The sequence below is a fragment of the Dendrobium catenatum genome, unplaced genomic scaffold, assembly GCF_001605985.2.
Source record: "Dendrobium catenatum unplaced genomic scaffold, ASM160598v2 fragScaff_scaffold_621, whole genome shotgun sequence".
Lineage (NCBI taxonomy): Eukaryota > Viridiplantae > Streptophyta > Magnoliopsida > Asparagales > Orchidaceae > Dendrobium > Dendrobium catenatum.
Window position 1 is genome coordinate 28945372 of NW_021319083.1, and position 19409 is coordinate 28964780.

The following is a 19409-nucleotide window of genomic DNA, read 5'->3' on the forward strand; positions in this document are numbered from 1 at the left end:
ATTTTTTTTTATTTTTTATTAAAATGTTAAATGCAAACATCTTTTCTTAATTTTTAATAAATAATTTAGAATGAAAAATTTTTATGTGTTATTATGTTAAAAAATTTCACAATTTAATTTTTCATAATCAATTTAAAAATAAATCCTTTTTTTTTTATTTTTTGTTCATAATACAGTATTATTATTTTAAATTTATCTTGTTTTAAGGAAATAAAATTTTATATAATTATTTATCTTATTTTTTCCATTAATAATTTTATGATTTTTATTAAAATTAGATATTTTTAAAAAAATCACGTTGCTTCTATATTTAATGAAAAAATATAACGTAGTTTTTATTTATATTTAATAGAAATTAAGTTACTCTCTAAATTTTATGAAAGAGTAAGATAAATATTTATTTAAAATATCATTTTCTTTGGAACAAGATAAATTTAAAATAACAGTAATTTATTATGAATAATTTATAATGAATAAAAAATTATTAAAAAAATGTATTTTTAAATTGATTATGATAAATTAAATTGTAAAATTTTTTGGCAGGTAATAACTCATTAAAAAATTTTCATTCTAAATTATTTATTAAAAAATAAGAAAAAATATTTGTATTTAAGATTTTAATAAAAAAATAAAAAAATCTGATATACCACCTCTCCAGAACCACATGAAAAAAAAGATTTTTATTTCTTTCTCATACTTTATTTCTCTATTTTTAATTTCTTTCTCTCTCTAACTTTCTCTCCCCTAAAATCTTTTTTTTATATTTTATAACTTTGAGCAAGTTGCGGGGCGATTTTGTCTAGTTCTAAATTTAAATTTTTTTGGTGGTTAAATACTAATTAAAATTTTAATGATAATTATTTTAAAAATTTTTGGCTGGATTTCGCGCAAATCCGGCTGCTAAACAGCCCCTATAAGAATACAGGCTTTGCTATTATGCTTTACAGTTTGCAGAAGCTTTCAAAGGAAATTAAGAGAATGGATTCCACACATATACTTATCCTTCCCATGCCATTCCAAGGCCATATTATGCCTCTCATGGAGATGGCCTACCACCTCATCGATGCCGGCTTCACGGTCACCTTTGTCAACACCGACTTCAATCACCGCCGTCTTCTTTCCGCCGCCCCCGACGGCGGCGCTGCCTTCTCCAACACTAACAGCCGCCTCCGCCTCCTTGGAATCTCAGATGGGATGGGCTCGGACGAAGACCGAAAGGATGTGGGGCTATCTTGTAAACTCTTGCCTTCAGGGATGTCTCCAGGTCTTGAGTCCATCTTAAGAGCCGCCGCTGCAGAAGGCCGACCAATACAGTGGATTTTAGCTGACTTCAACATGGCCTGGGCGTTTGCTTTAGCCAACCAAATGGGCCTGCGCGCTGCCGCTTTCTGCCCCCCGTCAGCCGCCATGATAGCTATAGTGCTCAACGTTTCCAAAATGATTGAAATTGGGCTTCTCACTGAAGATGGTACAACAAAATCTTTTCTTTCATTATATCTATTTTAATTTAAAAGGGAAATTAAATCACCATCTATATTTCATCATGATTTAAGGATCACAGAATAAGGATGAGATGTTCCAGCTAGCCGACGGCATCCCGACGCTTCGCACGAGTCAGCTGGCATGGAACATGATCGGAAACTCGGCTGACAAATCAGCTGTGTTCTCCTTTGTTATGATTAACATTCGCGCTCTCACCGACCACGCCGAGTTCATCATCTGCAACACATTCATGGATCTTGAGCCTCAAGCCATATCTCTCCTTCCTTCCGCCATTCCCATCGGCCCCCTTTTTCCAGCCGACCACCACCCCATCGGCCACCTCTGGCCGCCAGCAAATTCATCCACCATTATGGACTGGCTTGACGCCCACTCGCCGGGCTCTGTACTCTACATCGCCTTCGGAAGCCATGCTATTTTTGATCAAGCACAAGTTGATGAGTTGGCCCATGGGATTGAAATGACAAAGCGACCTTTTTTATGGGCTGTGCGACCTGACCTTACAACTATGGATCCAAGCGAAGTTTTCTCAACGGAGTTCTTGAGGCGGGTACAAGGCAGGGGGCTTCTGGTCGCCTGGGCTCCTCAACTGCAAGTGTTGGGTCATCCTTCCATTGGGTGCTTTATGTCGCACTGCGGGTGGAATTCTACCATGGAAGGGATTAGGAACGGGATGCGATTTCTCTGTTGGCCTTACTTTACTGATCAGTTTTTGAATCAGAGTTATATTTGTGACATATGGAGGATAGGGCTGAGGGTGAGGCCGAATGAGGAGGATGTGGAAGGTGAATTGGGTAGGAGTGAGTTGGCTCTTATCACGAGGAAGATGATTAGAGAGAGGGTGGAAGAGGTGATGGAGGATGATGAGATGCGAAAAAGGGCATTGATGTGGAAAGAGAGGGCTCTTAAAAGTGTGAGTGTAGGTGGGAGCTCTTATGAGAATTTTAAGAAGGTAGTGGATATCATGAAAACTAGGACTTAAAATTAAGTATTATTATTATTATTCTTGTTAGAAGGATTTAGATATATATGTATTACTCAAAATCTTCTTATTTATATATTCATGATCTGAGCTTTATCATTTAGTTACATAATATTTAAAATCTTAATTAACAAATAAAAATAATATATATCACCATCAAAACTTCATGGCTTGGATCAGATATCATTGCAATTTCTTCGATGCCCACACCTCCACAACACCATACCATTTGTATGTATGTATACATGTAAAGTTTCATTATTATTTTTCTCTCATTAGCAATTTTGTTACTTATATTTGAGATGCAATATATCATTTTTATTTCATGTATCTTCAACTCAAGCCCAAATGATTAATTTATGAGAGAACATATATACATGGTGTGCCATCTTTCGATCCCTACAAAAGAGATGATCCTGTAAAAATAAATTAAATAGTTATGCAATTTCAATTTTCTAAGTTTAATTGTTTGTTGGGTTAACGTTTAAGCGTGCTAAGTGTCGCTTAAGCTTAAAATAGCTAAAAGGAATTGATCTTAATCATCTAAATGCGCATAAGCGCATGCCTACCCGAGCGAGATCAACCCTTTGGCTAAATGCATAACTTAGCAAAAAAAAAAAAAAAAAACAACCACCAAATGAATACTACTAAAAAATAATATGAAACAAGCATAGGATAGGTGGTTAGTTAATTTATTAATTAATAATAATAATTGATAATTAATAAGTCATTTAAATTAGTTAAAGGTTAGCCAAATTACTATTAGGTTCATTTATATTTAATATGGTAGTCATGATTGTTGCTAAAAAACTTGTAGAGATTGAATGTGTGTGTGTGTGAGAGAGAGAGAGAGAGAGAGAGAGAGAGAGAGAGATGAAGGTCCAACACACATACACATAAAAAGAAAACTGCAAGAGATATGAGAGTTTTTGCGTGCAAAATTCAAAAAGGGAAAAACAACATGGAGCCTAATCAAATTAAAATAACTCCACTAATGTATGTTGTGAATTGTAAATGATATCGTTATTCATAATTAGGGAATTTGCATATCAACAAGACTAATATAAATCTTGGTCTTGACATAGGGAATCAAGTTGGTGCTTGTGGTGTGCATTAGCCTTAAAGCCATGCTTACATTATTGTTATTGGCAATATCGAGCGATAGAGGTGGTAGGCTTCGGTGTAATCGGGTGGAATCTATTGGGTGAGATTAATAATTAGAAAATGCTATGGATCTTAGGTTTGATATTTAGAGAAGTTTTCTTGAGTTTAAACCAGAATGATGAAAGGTCTAGTACTGGGCCATATTAGCAGAAATGTCAAGATCACTTTAGGGCGTGAACTTTATACGAGATAAATGACTGTAAATAATGGTGAAATATTGGCTCAAAATGCGAACTTATGATTTGGAGTTGATGGCATAGTTAAGTTGAGATAAGATGAAGTTGAAATATATGGAATAAGACAAGGTCCAAGTCTTCGACAAAAATTGAGCTAATGTTTATATGAAAGTGTTTAGAAGGGTCTTATGAATTTGGTTATTAGTTTATTGGCCTTAGATGATGCTTATGAAGTGGAATAAGAGTTGTGAATAGTTTAAAACATGTGTTTAAGAAGATTTGTAAGCAACATAAAAAAAAAAATAACTACTAAATCTTACCAAAGAAATGACATGTATTTGAAGCCACCAAACACCAAGAAAATAAAGAGAACTTCCCCAAAAAAAATTATTTCATTCAAAAATTAAAAATTATAATGCATATAAGCTCATATTAATAAACATTACAATATTAAATTTTGGAAAAAAAAGGAGGATAAAAGGGAGGGGGTTAGTGGATATTAAAGAGGAGTTCCACCTATCCAAAATTTTAATGCATCATCTCTACCTATTCATTTTATGGCTCAATATACAACCTTCCAGATTAAAAATAAAACACTACATGAAAATCGTCAATTACCGGCGGCTTTCCGACGATCTTGTTTTTCAGAAGAATTTCCGGCGGCTTTCTAACGGTCTTGTTCCGGCGGATTTTTGACAGATTTCTGGCGAATTTCCGACGGCTTTCCGGTGGATTTCCGACTTCATAGTATTTTTTTCTTAATTAATGATTGAGCGGGCAGCTCAACTCAGGCTGGGTGGGTAGCACAGGCTGGTGAGCAGCTGGGCAGCCGGTCTTTTTTTTTTTTAATTAAATTTTAGATATTTTCCGGTGGCCTTTTTCCGTCGAAAAACCGCCGGAAAAATTTGCCGCCATAAAATACCGCCGGAAATATTTTTCCCATGCGTGTTTTACCGGCGGAAAATTTGCCGCTGGAAAGCCGCCAAAAATTTACAAAATTGACCATTTTATGCCGGAAAATGCCGCCGGTAATAATTGATTTTCCTGTAGTGAAATATTTAAAAAATTATGGGCTTGTTATTGAACTCGTGTAATTTGACATTTTCTTTAATCATTTCCCTAGGCTTTGGTGTTAGCTTTTAGCTTGATCATCTTCATCCATATGATGTGTTATATCACCTAGGTTAGTGAGCATGGTCCAGAGATAATGATGTAGAGATGATGGTCATGAGATCATAAACATGTAATGTTGGTAAGGAGATCATAGTCGTGTGATGGTGGTTGGGAGATTATTGTCATGAAGATGGTTGTATGGTTAAAAGATGTTGATTTAGAGATGGTGGCCGGGTGATAGTGTTTGGGAGATGGTGGGTGATTTTAATCAATCAACTTTAGTCAGGAGATTATAATTGAAAGATGATGGTCATGAGACTATGGTTCATCATCGTCAATTGGGAGACTGAGGTTGGGATACAACAATCGAACTGTAGTGGTTAGGAGATATTAGTGGGGTAATGGCGGTTGAGAGATTGTAGGTGAGGGATATTGGTTGAGAGATAGTGGTAGTCGTTGGTGATTGAGATATCTTGGTTAAGCGAAAGTGGTCAGAAGATCGTAGTTGGGTGATGATGGTCGGAAAATGATACTTATGCATAGGAGTGTTAATAAATGACCTGACATGCCAACCCAACTTGAACCCAACCCAAAAAATAAAGGTTCAGGTTGACCCGTTTTGACACACCTAATTAAGTAGCGATGCTGATCGGATAGCGGTGGTCTAATGGTGATGATTAGTGATTCTTAATTCTAATATGCATGAGATTTGTATTTGATTAAGTGGATTTTAGAGTGATAAATCATTGATAAACAAAAGTTATCTGATAATCACATATAATTAGAAATCAATAAATGTTTATTTTTATTAATTAAGGATCACTTCGTTTTTTTTTTTTCTGATAATTAAGCGTATATTGCTATTAAGTATTGATAATTAGCCATGCAATAATTAGTTAATCACTTAATTATTCATAATGCAACTATAGTTATGATTGATAAGTATTTAAAATAACATAATTGATTTCGAAGAATTGACGGAGGGTTAGGGTTTTCTCGTCTCTTGCGCCGCCCCCTGTCGCTGAACTCTTTTCTACTTCTTCCTCCTCCGGCTAGGCCGGAGGATTCCGATCTCCTTTGTCAATATGGCAGATCTTCCATCTGCAACTGATTTTCCTCCTCTCGGATCTTCATCTGGAGGATCGCAGCATGTTCTGCCGAGAAACTGGAATCAGGTATTTGCTCCTGATGCTTAAGTATTTAAAATAACATAATTGTAGTACACTTAACGGGATTTAAGGAAAATTTAATAGCTAACGTTTAAATTCAACTAAAAACTTTTACCAACATATTTGTAATTACATTATTTTGTGTTTATAAACAACCAAATAACATAATCTTGCTTATTCGACTTAGTTTAATTTAAGCCCTTACAAACAAACCTAAGTTACACAATAATATTTATTTAATGCTCAAATTAAAATGAAAATATCATTGATTAATTAAAAAACAAATGAAGGAGGATTCTATTTGTAAAAAGGCTTTTTAAGAATTTTAACATAAAATTTTGTGTTTTTCTTTTGAGCTTAATTCATATGAGTGTGTGCAGGCTTTTTTGCAACATTAAGATAAAAAACTCTCATCCTACCGTTGTAAAATTTTAAGCTTGCAACAAGATAAAAATATATATTTTAATTAACTATTAGTATATTAAATCACCCTAATTAATCAGTTAATTATTGATTTGTGGCATTTATTTTTAAAATTTTATCATAAAACTACTAAAACTAATCAGGGATTAGGACATTAAATTATCATAGTTACTTAACATTTTTGGATATGGATTAATTAGGATAATAATATAAATATGAAGTATTACACAATGAAAATTTCTACTTATTGTTGTAATAAAATTGAAATATTCAAAAATTTTATTATTGATCAAAATGATTTTTTAGGGATTAATTATTAGATTAATAAAATATTTTGAATAATTATACAATCATTTATTGATAAATTATTTATTTTCCCTTTCAAATATTATATGTTATAGCCCAAAACACTCATAATCGACCGCAGGACCGCACGTGTGCACTCATAGCACGGCCTGCCTAGGAGAGTTTCTGAACGCAGATCGTTTGTGTTATGGGCTTCCACTCCATGAAGGCCTAAATGAAAAGGGCCACTTTGATGTAAGGCCCAAAGTTTTTTGTACTTTATGTAATTTCTGGAGAATCGATGGGCATTTTTAGGACGACTTATATATTTTGATGGGTCCTCTGTTTTCTACGAGAAAACCCTAGCTCTGCGAGTAACTGCTACATTGCAGGCGGCAAGGACGGCAATGGAGGGGGTTAAGGCAGGAAGGACCGTGAAGGATGTGTCACCGCACGAGTTTGTCAAGGCATACGCTGCCCATCTTAAGAGATCCGGCAAGGTTTGATCCGTTTTATTTTCTTATTTAAGTATTCTCCTTCTTGTTGTCCGATTTCTTCTAACAAATAGATGTTTCTTTTCGATTGCCTGTTTCTTCTTTGGAGGTACGAAGATGTGTAATATGAAACCTTTGTTTGCTCACTTTTGTTCTTCATCAGAGAATATATTGCTTGGCTTTGTGCTATGAATGATTTCATAAAACTTGTTCGAATTTATTTAGAAATTCAGGGAATATATTTTTTCTAGAACAAAATTGCTTTATTTGTATTCGGAAAATGGCTTCTATTGTTTTCCATGCAGCTTTATGTAATAAGTTGTTTATAGTCTGCTTTGTATCGCAAACTGTGATTCACTTAAATGCAGACGGATGGATTATTTATTATTGGTGAAATCAATTAACATTTTAGGCAAGTATTGTTGGGTTGTTTGTTAAATTTGAAGGCATGCCTTTATTTGAATACTTTTTCATTGGCAGATCTGTTCTACTTTTCTTTGACGATAGTCCTTGTAGAAATTCATTTCTATAGCTTACCGAGGTAAGCAGTTGTAGCTTTGCAGTAAGAAAGTTGAGAGTAGAAAGCAACTTAACAGTGAAAAGAGTAAATACAGGGAAAAGCTTAACTTAGGCAAACCGTTGTGATTCAACTTTCCATTTGTATTTCCCATTGTATTACAGCTTACTGTAACTATAAGGTGAAGGTTGTGTGCTTGAGTGTGTGGTCAGATAGAGTGGTTATGCTTGACACATGGATAATGTGGATTGAGTTGTTACCAGCTGATGGTACTGATTTTATTTCTTTGAAGGTGATTGCTCTACTTGAGCTGCAACAGAAGGTGCCGTTATTACCCCTTCGCAAATTGATGGGTCTTCATGGACTCTCAATTTGAGGTGAAGTTGCTGCAACTGATGTGTTAGAAGAGATTTAGTGAGAATGTCAGCGAGTTGATCGTGGGAGTTGATTGGGACCACATGAATGATTTTAGAATTGATGTGATCACTAATAAAGTGATAGCCTTTTTCGATATGCTTTGTATGAGCATGAAACACAGGGTTGTTGGCTAGGGCTATAGCAGAGACGTCGTAGTGGAGGTTGATAGATTGAAAAATGAATATGCGGAAGTCATTAAGTAGGCGTCAAAGCCAAATAATGTTAGTGGTGGCAAGGGACTTGAAATTTAATTTCAAATTGACACACACCATATAGGAAAGCTTGATTTTTTTAGGTCTTTGTTGAGAGTCTCGATTTTTATTTTGAATCTTTTGATTTAACACAAGCAGTGTTCCTTGCACTAGCCATCTTGTGGCCTACATGTGTGCAATGCTCATTGCGTATTTAAAACTAGCTTACATTTTTTTTAGGTCGGAAATTTGAATCATAAATCTCCATTGCTGAGCAAAGGCATAGGGTTTCTTTAGGGCAAATTTTTTTTATTTTTTTACTATTTTGCTTTTGGGGTTGTTATAAAACTATTTTTTGGCTATTGCTTTCTTGTTTTTTTTTTTTGAATTTTTTGTGATGAGAAGCAACTTCTTACAACTATATTGATTAGAGTATGGTATTTATATGAAATGATCATTGAGTAATGTCATATCGACTTAAATTATATATTATATATAGATACATTAAGTTTTTACTAATTATACGGCCTCTGTCTTTTAAAAATTATAGACACTTAAATTATATTGAATGATAATTGTTCTTATCTTTCACTTCTTGTGGCGGATGACTTGTCAATTAGAATTATATAATATGCAAAAGGTTTACACCAAAGGAACTTCACTTGAAGGCCATTTGTAAGATCTCTATACCCCTTACAAGAAGATATGGACTCAAGTCACTCAACGTAGGTCTTTTGATGTAAGCTTATGGTAAGTAATAACTATTGGGTCAATCTATGACTATTTTTTATTCTAGCCAATTTTTCATTGCACACACTTTTAATAATGGGAGCATGTTTTTGATACACATCTTTTTTTGCCCAAAAAATACACCAAATCAATTTTCATGGTACTTGATCATTTCTTTCTCAAGATCAGTAGTTCTTCTTTGTTATTTGTATTTGTCAATTCATTGTCTTGACTTAAAAAATCATTTTAGAATGAAACCTATTTGGCTCTTTCAAATTTATGTAAAATTTCTAACCCGATCTTCAACTTTTTGTTTCCATAGATGCATTGCATGACTCATAAGTTTAATTACTTTATATTTGGCCTCTTTTTGAACTAGTTTTGGTTCCTAAATATTAGTGTCAAAATACTTATTCTCTAATAATTAGACGTATTCGAAATTCTATTAAAAGGATTTTGTCATCAAAATTACTATATATCCTTCATTGCTATTCAAATCTTAATATATCCATCATCTAAATCTAAAGACTTATTTTATGCATCATTTTCAAAGTTAACTCATATTTACTTCTCATGAATCTACAATACGCTTCATTATATTTTTCGTTTTGTTTTCAAAAAATAATTTCTTAAAATTTTCATTCTGTGTTTTGTCAAAGGAAATTATTCATCTTTAATTAACACCTTATTACCTTCATATGCATTTAATTTGATTGAAATTCAACCTCTCTTATTGCTTACTTTTATTATTATATATATTTTATCTTCTCTTTCCTTAGTACCGAGCCTAAATAAATTATTTGAAGTTTTAGTTTTGGCTTTAGTCATTATTATTTTGCAGGATTTTTAGTGTTTTATAATCAATATAAACATCGATAGTATTTGTTGCAAATCTGGATTCAAAGATTATAATTTTGATGATAGCAAATATTTATGGCATTTTTGTTTTTCTACTATTGCCCTGCCTATTATCGTTTCAGGTTGAATGTAAGATGCAAACAAACTCTTGCTCGTCATAGGAGAGGCCGTAGTCAAGTTCCGGATCGGCCATGCATTTGCTTTGTTGTATGTGGTGGTATCGACGACTTCCTTGAAAGCACCTAGATCTCTTGAGAGAAAAAGGATTCTCACAAGAAGTAAGAGATAAGGAGAGGAGAGGGTTCGGCCAAAGAGGGGAGCCACACGTGGGTTAGGATTAGGTTGGAGGAGATATTTAAATTCAAAATTATGAAATAAATTTTAGATTTTGAAATTAAGAGGAAAGAAATTAGGAGGGGAATTTAATTCCCCTAAATTGGGGAGGGGAATTAATGAGATAGAGAGGGGTGGTTAGGCTAGGGGGGCCGACAGTGTGGTGAGAGAGGGAGCGGTTTAGGGAATGAATTAGTGGGTTGCCTAATCAAGGGAGTCTTAAATTAGGCAAGAGATTAAATCAAATTCAAATAGAATTTGATTTGGAATTGTTTATGGAAACTTTCCTAAAATAGATTGGTTCAAATTAGGAGAGAATTTGAATTTCAAATTTAATTGATTTGAATTTCAAATTGATCCTAAATTAACTCCAACTTAATTAGGAAACACAAGGAATAGGGGAAATTGAGTGGGGCCGGCGGCTAGGAGAGCTAGGCCGGCAGCTTTATGGGGATGGGGGGAAAATTAAGGAGGCTTTAATGCTTCCTTAATTTAGGTGATCAGATTTAGAATGAAATAATTCATTCCAAATTAATTTAAAATCCGATGGGGGAAGATTTGGAAATTTTTCTAAAATAGATTTTATAATTTAGGAGAGGTTTTGAATTTCAAATTGGGTGAATTTGAATTCAAAATTTTGTCTAAATTATGGCAATCAAAATTAGGAAGTAAATCCAAGAGTGGGCAAGGGGCTAGGGCCGACGGCTTGGATGGGGGGTTCGGGTAAGGGAGCCGGCGGCGAGGTGGAGGGGGTTTGGAGAATTCGGTGGAGATGAAGTTTGGACAAGGTGAGGGGAAGATGGTACAACCGCTAGTGGTAGAGGGAGGAAGAGAGAAAGAGATATAACGTAGAACCACGAACCCGACTCGTCCAGGTTGGTGGGTATTGCGCAAGTCTCCCTCTCCTAGGGATTTCACTCTAAATTCTCATGAGAAATCAAACAAGAGAAACAAAAGTTTTCAATTAATTATTCATTAACTTGAAAAGAAGAACAATGGGGCTATAAATAGCCTCGTACAAAGACTCACAAAATAAATGATGACAATGCCCCTAGGGCTTTCATACGACCTCCCTTAATAAAAGGGTACAACGGGAAACTAATAAAGCAAATACAATATGACATCATAAATAAGAAAATACATAAACAACTCAGAAATACAATGACTCAATGGTGACTGTAAATCAACGGCCATGTCTTTGATAGACTCTCCACAATCTGATGTCCCCATCAATAAGCCTATCCATACAAGCATATAAACCAATTTTAATTTCTTTATCAACTCAAAAATCTTTATCATAATAAAATTAAGGGTTTAAATAATATGCAAATAACATACAAGCGTTGGTGTAATTGGTGATCCACTTTTCATCTATAATTTTTAAATTTCTTTGTAGGCACATTATTAATGACTTGGTCACCCAAAGTCATAATCCCCCCGCCCCCCACATCAAAACTATTATTACTAAAATTACACTCCATATATTCAGTTTTAGATCTACTCAAATAAAAGTCTTTAGACTCTAAAGTTGATCTCCATAATTAAAGTTTACCTTCAACTCCCTCTCTATTCTTATCAACAAGAAGAATATTATCAGCAAAAAACATACACTAAGGTACAACCTCTTGCAAATGTATAGTGAGAACATCTATGACTAAAACAAAAAGATATGGACTTAAGGCTGAACCTTCATGTAATCCAACTGAAATAGAAAAATACTTGATCAAACCACCTTGTATATGAACACAAGTTACAACTCCAACATACATATCCTTAATGACTAGAATATAAAATTTTTTAACCCTTTTCTTTTTTTGAACTCTCCATAGCAATTATGTTGGAACTTTATCATATGCTTTCTCTAAATCAATAAAAATATCATATGTAGATCCTCCTTATTCTCTCTATACTTCTCCATCAAACCTCTCAATAAATGTATAGCTTCCATAGTTGTCCTATCTGGCATGAATCCAATTGATTTTGAGAAATATTAGTATCACTCCGTAGCCTTTGTTCCATAACTCTCTCACTTAGTTTTAAAGTATGACACATTAACTTAATTCCTATATAATTCACAAAATCTTGTGCATCACCTTTATTCTTAAAAATAGGAATCAAACACTCATTCTCTGCTCATCTGGCATCTTTTTAGTCTTCAAAATAATATTAAAAAATTTAGTAAGCCAAGAAATTTCTTCATCTGCTAATCATTTCCACACTATATTGGAATATCATCAGGTCTGACAGATTTTTCACACTTTATTTTTTTAAGCCTCTCTAACTTTGATTTTTATTAATACGCCGATAAAAATAAAAATCTTTATTTTCATTTAGGTTGCTAAGGTCACTAAAGTCAATCCCATTCTCATAATTTTTCATTGAAGAGTTTATAAAAATATCTCAGTCATCTTTGTTGAATATCTTCTTCTAATAAAAATAATTTTTTATCTTCATCCTTAATGTACTTCACTTGAATTAAATCATTACTCTTATGTTTATATTTGGCTAGTTTATACATATATCTTTCGCCCTCCTTAGTATCTAATATATTATATAAATTATTAAAAATTAAAATTTTTGTATGACATATTACTTTCTTAGACTCCTTACGGGCCTTTTTATATCTTTTTCAATTATAAAAATTTTTACTTCTATACCAATTTTTATAACAAATGTTCTTTTTTTTTTATCTTTTCTTGCATATTTTGATTTCACCACTAACTATTTTTACTATTATGAGCTTTTTCTTTTGATACTCCAAGTACATCTTTTGCAACATTTTTAATATCACTAATTACTTTTTTTCATATACATTAGCTTTCTCACGAATTGATAAAATCTTAAGATCTAGTATCTTACTCTCTTTTTTGTTAATATTCTTTAAAAGCCTCAATTTAATTCTAGAATAATATTTTACTTTATTTTTTTATTTTTTGTCCCTTCATCTTAAAGTTGTAGATATCTTGGGTTTATTTTTCAGAGTGATGATGAAATAGACGACGATATTATTAGTAGAATTCAAGTTCGATGGTTAAAGTTAAGGAATGCATTGGGCTTGTGTGCTAGAAAAGTCCCCCTTAAACTTAAGAGAAAATTCTATAAGATGGTGGTTAGACCTGTAATGTTTCATGGTGCAGAATGTTGGCTATTAAAAGAGAAGCATAATATTAAGTTTAAGTGTTGCAGAGATTAGGGGTGTCAATACTGGACACGACCCGGAAATCTGACTCGAACCTGACATAAAAATTTCGGTTTCGGATCAACTCGAACTCGAATCGGGTTGGTTTGGGGTTAGAGATTTCAACCCGTTTGCAAAAAACGGGTCGGGTTCAGGTTGACCCGGAAACCCGAAATCAACTCGGTTTGACCTGGACTGACCGTTTCCCTCTCTTTGTCAGTCTAGTTACGTTAGTCGCATGAAGAGATGTCGTGTCAAGCATCGCGTCTGCCAGCCATTCGCGTCAGCCATCACGTCCGCTCCATCGCGTCAGCCGTCGCGTCTGCCAGCCATTGCCGGTTCGATCTCTTACTCACAAGCTACGTCGTTTTCACGCTCGTAGCCTTGTAGGGTCGTCGATCTGGGTTCGCCGTCCGCCATCCGCCATCATCGCCTTACCACTCCCACGCATCGCGACACATGTCCGTCATTGCTACGTCGCCCTGGTCAAACTATCCCGCTGTTTGTTTGCCAGCCGGTCAACGGTCAGAAGTAGCGACTTGTGACAGGTGGTTGCTATCTTTGCACGCTTCTTCAACCAAATCCCGTATATTCGTGTCAGGTCGGGTTGACCAAACTCGAAACGGGTCGGGTTTGGATCCCAATAACTGACCTGTTTGCTAAAACAGGTCGGGTTCGGGTTGACCTGAATAGTGTCGGGTTAGTTCCGAGTTCGACCCTAACCCTACACGTGACCCAAATTTGATACCCCTAGCAGATATGGGCTGCTCAGCTGGATGAGTGACTTTACTCTTTAGACACAAGATACGAAATGAGCATATACATGTAAAGGTTGTAGTAGCTCCAGTGGAAGATAAGATTATAGTGAGTCGTCTTTGATGGTTTGATCACATAAAACGGCGGCTTTCTAATGACCCGTATAGGAAAGTAGATGTATTAGATTTTACTTATGTTAAGAAAGGTAGAGGTAGACTTAAAAAGACTTGATTAGAAAATTATTGGAAATGATATTTTTTATTAGATTTAAATGAGAATTTAACTTTTAACATGACATAATGGAAAAAAAAAAGATTGATGTAGTCGACCCCAAATAGTGGGATGAAGGCTTGATGTTGTTGTTGTTATTGTTTGTAGGCACCTTCTTGACCTCGCAAATCTCTTGCTATCTATTCTTTAGTCTTATTTATAGCTTCATAAATAAATATATTGCTTGGGCTTACTCACCATCTACCATTCTTAGCAGCTTAACTAAACGTCCTATAATTTTTAGAGCATAATTTATACTACGCTTGAAAGAATCATCTTTCACTTATTTACCTTCTATTTTTAAAACTGTATTTATGCATATATTTTACTTAGGAAAATCATTAAATGCATATCATTAAGAACTCATATATCTAATTTCAAGCTATTTTAAAAACTCATGTATGTCTATCATCATTAAGAACTCGTCTATTTCAAGCTAATGAAATATGAATACATATATCTATTTCAAACAAATATCACTAACTAAATTATCTTTATATGTAATCTTAACACGTAATTATAATGAATGAAGTTGAAGTAACATGAAGAAAGATCGTTACCTTCATTGCAGTAGGCGGAACCGAAGTATACGAAGGAAGCAGGCGAAGTTGAAATAGTGGTCGAACTGGTAGAAAGATCGTTACCTTTGTTGTGAGCTCTAATTTCACATGAAGATGATGAATTCGAACCAGTGGTCGAACAAGAAGAAAGGGCATCTGTGAGTGCTCTTGTCAAAGAACTCCACTTAACATGAAGCAGACAAAGTCGAAGTAGTGCTTGAAAGGGAAGAAAATCATCACCTTCATTAAACAAGTGAAGCTGAAGTACACGAAGGAAGCAAGCGAAGCCAACACAGTGGTCAAATGGGTAGAAAGATTGCTACCTTCGTTGCGAGCTTTGACTACACACGAAGCAGACGAACTCGAACCAATGGTTGAACGGGAAGAAAGGTCATCTTTGAGCGCTCTTGTCATATCGAAGAACTCCACTTAACATGTAGCAGGCGAAGCCGAAGCAATGCTCGAAAGAGAAGAAATTTGTTACCTTCGCTGCGAGCTCTGTCGAATTTGGCGGGATTGTTGTTGTCGATGGCAACGAGACTCTCTTTTGAAACTCTACTCTCACGAAACAAGTGAAACCGACATAGTCCTAAAACCTTATAATCAGGTTTTGTGTATTAAAAAAAAACCTAAAAATGAGTCGGCGCCTCAAGCTGCCTCGAGGCGTACTCCTTGCATGAAAAAAACACGCACCTCACCCAATTCATCGAGGCACAAGCCTTGGAGAGCATGTATTGCGCCTCGAATTGAGGTGTGCCTCGACACGTATGCCTCCTTTTAAAATGATGGTTAGGTCATTGTACATTGGTTCTTGGGAATGTCCTACCATTAGTAAAATTCTAATTAGAATTCATCTCATTAGATTTGACATGAGTTTTGTTACTAGTTATCAACTTAATATCAAGCTTGAATCATTCTTTTCCTGCCTAGCACAGGGATGATGATAATTCAAATTTTAAATGCCACAAAATAATAATAATAATGTTAATAGTAATATCAGCCATAATAATAAATAATTTTCAACCATATGAGCTCTATGTATTATATTGGATGTAAGATAAAATGGTTGGAGAGAGTCCTAGAACTGCAGTGGCTTTTTCAAACCGATATGCTTTCCTTTTTTAAATGGAGCCTTGCTCTCTTTTATAATAATTAAAAACTCTTTCTAAAAAGTAGAGAATGTCTATTTTTAAATGAAAGTCCTAAATTTCATGGCTTTCCGAATACAGACTCTTTTTTGGAATTTCTCCATAGTTGTGGGCGCATGAGTTTCTCTTTGGACTTATAACTAGTAGTATGCCTTCTCGTTTGTATTATACATCTTGTTGTTTGTTGTCTCGAATCTCTTATTATACAATGACGATAGTTGCTTGCTTTTCCCCTGTAGTAAAAATGGTATGTTTTGTTTTATAATGCAAAGAACTCTACATACGTTCAATTTGCTTGATGCATATTGCTATATGGCTTTATACCTAATCTTGCCCATCAATTATAATCAACAGATTGAACTTCCTCACTGGACTGATATTGTTAAGACTGGAAGGTTCAAAGAACTTGCTCCATATGACCCTGATTGGTACTACATAAGAGCTGGTAATCTATTTTATTTATTTTACATTTCACTGGTAAAGGTTGATACCTATTTAACATAGATGGTGCTCCTCATTCTCACTTAATTGCAGCTTCCATGGCAAGAAAGATCTATCTGAGACAAGGTATTGGCGTGGGTGGTTTTCAGAAGATCTATGGTGGTCGCAAAAGGAATGGTAGCAGGCCTCCACATTTCTGTAAGAGCAGTGGCGCAATTGCTCGCCACATTCTCCAGCAACTGCAGAAGATAAATATCGTTGAAAGCAATGAGAAGGGGTGAGTGACTAATTCCTCTTCTCTCGTGTGACAGAATTTACCAGGAACGATTGGCACTTAAGTTTTTACCTACTAAATGTTCAATTTCCCTCTTTTCTGGTGGTAGGGGAAGGAGAATCACTTCTCAGGGTTGTCGTGATCTTGATCAGGTTGCTGGGCGTGTGGTGGTCATTTCATGAATGACTTGAGAGAATATTGCTCTCAATCATCGATCAGATCTTTTAAGCTTCTTGTTTTTTGCTAACATTTTTTCATGTAATGTTTCTGAACACATGCTTTTGAAGCTCGGTGTTATTTGAGTTATTCTCTTCTCCTGCTTTATCTTGTATGCAAGGGACTTAGAACTTTATTCAACCTTATATTGGCCTTAAAATTTGATCCATGACCATTGGATGAGGTACCCAAATTATTATAGTTTTTCTCTATTACAAAAAGCTTAAATTGCCTTGCATTAGCAACACCATCAATATCACCTTGAGTAAATTTTGTTTCAAGAAGATAAAGAAGGTCAATGTGGTGATCCCTGATTAGTGATTAGTTTCCTGCATTAAATGATACATATATCACCACTTAGTCTCCTAACATTTCAAGTAATGATGTTGGGGAAGACATTAATTGTTGAGAGATGGAGGGGCACTCTTCTTTTGTCTTATATTCTTGCTTTTTGGAGCAATCTTGTAAGCCAATCATAAGTGAATCATTCTCAATTATATCAATCTTATTTTCAGGAATAAATCATATCACAAGTCATTTAGGTCAAGTGATTTTTGTATCAGATGTAGTGACTTCCTACCCTTCTTCATATTATATCATATCACTCTATATCCTTATATCTCTCATTTTATATTTTTTAAGATTATACAATAAATTTTATTTTAAAGAAAAAGTCCATCAGCCCATCCTCTGCACATAATAACAATTATGTATAGACAACCTTTCTTATATGCAAACATTTCATAGCATATATAGCTTAGTAAACTAGTGATATTATGCCCAATATTCAGCCCAATATATGATATTAATGCATGTAAAATTTGCGTATGAATTAAAACTAGTGAAATTAAAAAAAAAATGCAGTGTGCTCTTTTTCACATACATATTACCACAGTAGATAAATTATAACCATTATGCAAGTCATATGTTCTATAAATAGAATTTTATAATTATTTATCCAATTTTCCTATTTACCTAATTTTTTTTGGGAGAAACCAAAAAATTTCAAAATAGGAAATTTCTCCCAAAATATGAAAATACCTAATAAAAATTCAATATATTTCTATCAATATGTGCAAAATGATTAAAACTACAACATATTAATAGTTACATAGATAAATTTTGTTAAAAATAAAAATATTGCAACTTTTGTAGGTTTTGACTAAAAAATAAAATTCATAAAACACAAAATACTTAAAATCATTGAAATCAAAAGCAGAGAAATAGTAGTCTACCTCAAGACGAGTAAATTTCTCAATTGGACTGACAACAAAAAATGGCTCTACGATCGCCAAATTATAACTTATTTTTTTCTCACTTTTCTTTTTCTAATTAATTCAAATTTTCATCCTTAGTTAAATACGAATGAAGATGGGAATGACACTTATAAAGTTATGTGAAGTGGAAAAGGATGTTTATAATAAAATAATATAAATTGTATAAATATAATTATGCAATTTGTTCAATTTTTAGTCAAAAATTCTTATAAATTATTTTATATCTTTAACCAAAATTATGAACAAATATTAATAAAATAACCCAGTATATTTAGAGTACTCTGGTGAAATTGGTTTATAAAGTGGATACCTAACGATCTTAAAAACCCATTTGTAATGACATGTTAATTTCTTAAGGAATTATAATTAAATAATAAACTTTATATGTATATACTATCCATAAAATTAGGAGAAAATTATTATAATAATAATAAAATCTATATTATGACAAAAATGATTTGCACATTTTGAATATTTTATGAAAATTTTATAATGGGGGTTTTATAATTTTTGAGGTTTTTATTGAATAAAAAATTATTTGGACTCTAAAAAATAGGACTGTAGTACGATAAAAGTATTAAAATATTATTTTACACAATCCCTAGTAATTTGATTATTTTTTAAAAATGTGTATTTTTTCAAAGTAGGATTTTCTTGTCTATTATTATGAAAACTATATAATTTGACATATGCTTAATTACTCTTTAGCTGATATAGCATAATCGATGATATATGTGCATATATGATTAAATCATATATGTAGGAAGCAATAAGTGGCTAGAATCTTATGAGATTTTATCTATGTCAGGAAATATTTTGTTGCCTATAAGACATATTCTGATGCCTATAAATCATATCCTCGTGCCTATGAGTATGTTCTAGTGCTATATGCATAAAAGAGAGTCATAATGGGTCAGAATCCTTTGAGATTATGTCTG

General features: G+C 33.7%; 2 protein-coding genes across 2 annotated transcripts; both read left to right on the top strand.

The window, feature by feature from the left end:
• Positions 1 to 920: 920 nt before the first annotated feature.
• On the top strand, positions 921 to 2594 carry LOC110105079 (UDP-glycosyltransferase 83A1-like). Its single transcript, XM_020834449.2, has 2 exons — positions 921 to 1468; positions 1554 to 2594. The coding sequence occupies exons 1-2, from the start codon at positions 937 to 939 to the stop codon at positions 2480 to 2482; spliced, it is 1461 nt and encodes a 486-aa protein (XP_020690108.1). The 5' UTR covers positions 921 to 936; the 3' UTR covers positions 2483 to 2594.
• Positions 2595 to 7153: 4559 nt separating this feature from the next.
• Positions 7154 to 17387, top strand: LOC110105086 (40S ribosomal protein S19-3). Its single transcript, XM_020834455.2, has 4 exons — positions 7154 to 7312; positions 16618 to 16708; positions 16798 to 16981; positions 17088 to 17387. Exons 1-4 carry the CDS (start codon positions 7220 to 7222, stop codon positions 17158 to 17160), a joined length of 441 nt encoding a protein of 146 aa, XP_020690114.1. The 5' UTR covers positions 7154 to 7219; the 3' UTR covers positions 17161 to 17387.
• The last annotated feature ends 2022 nt before the right edge of the window (positions 17388 to 19409 follow it).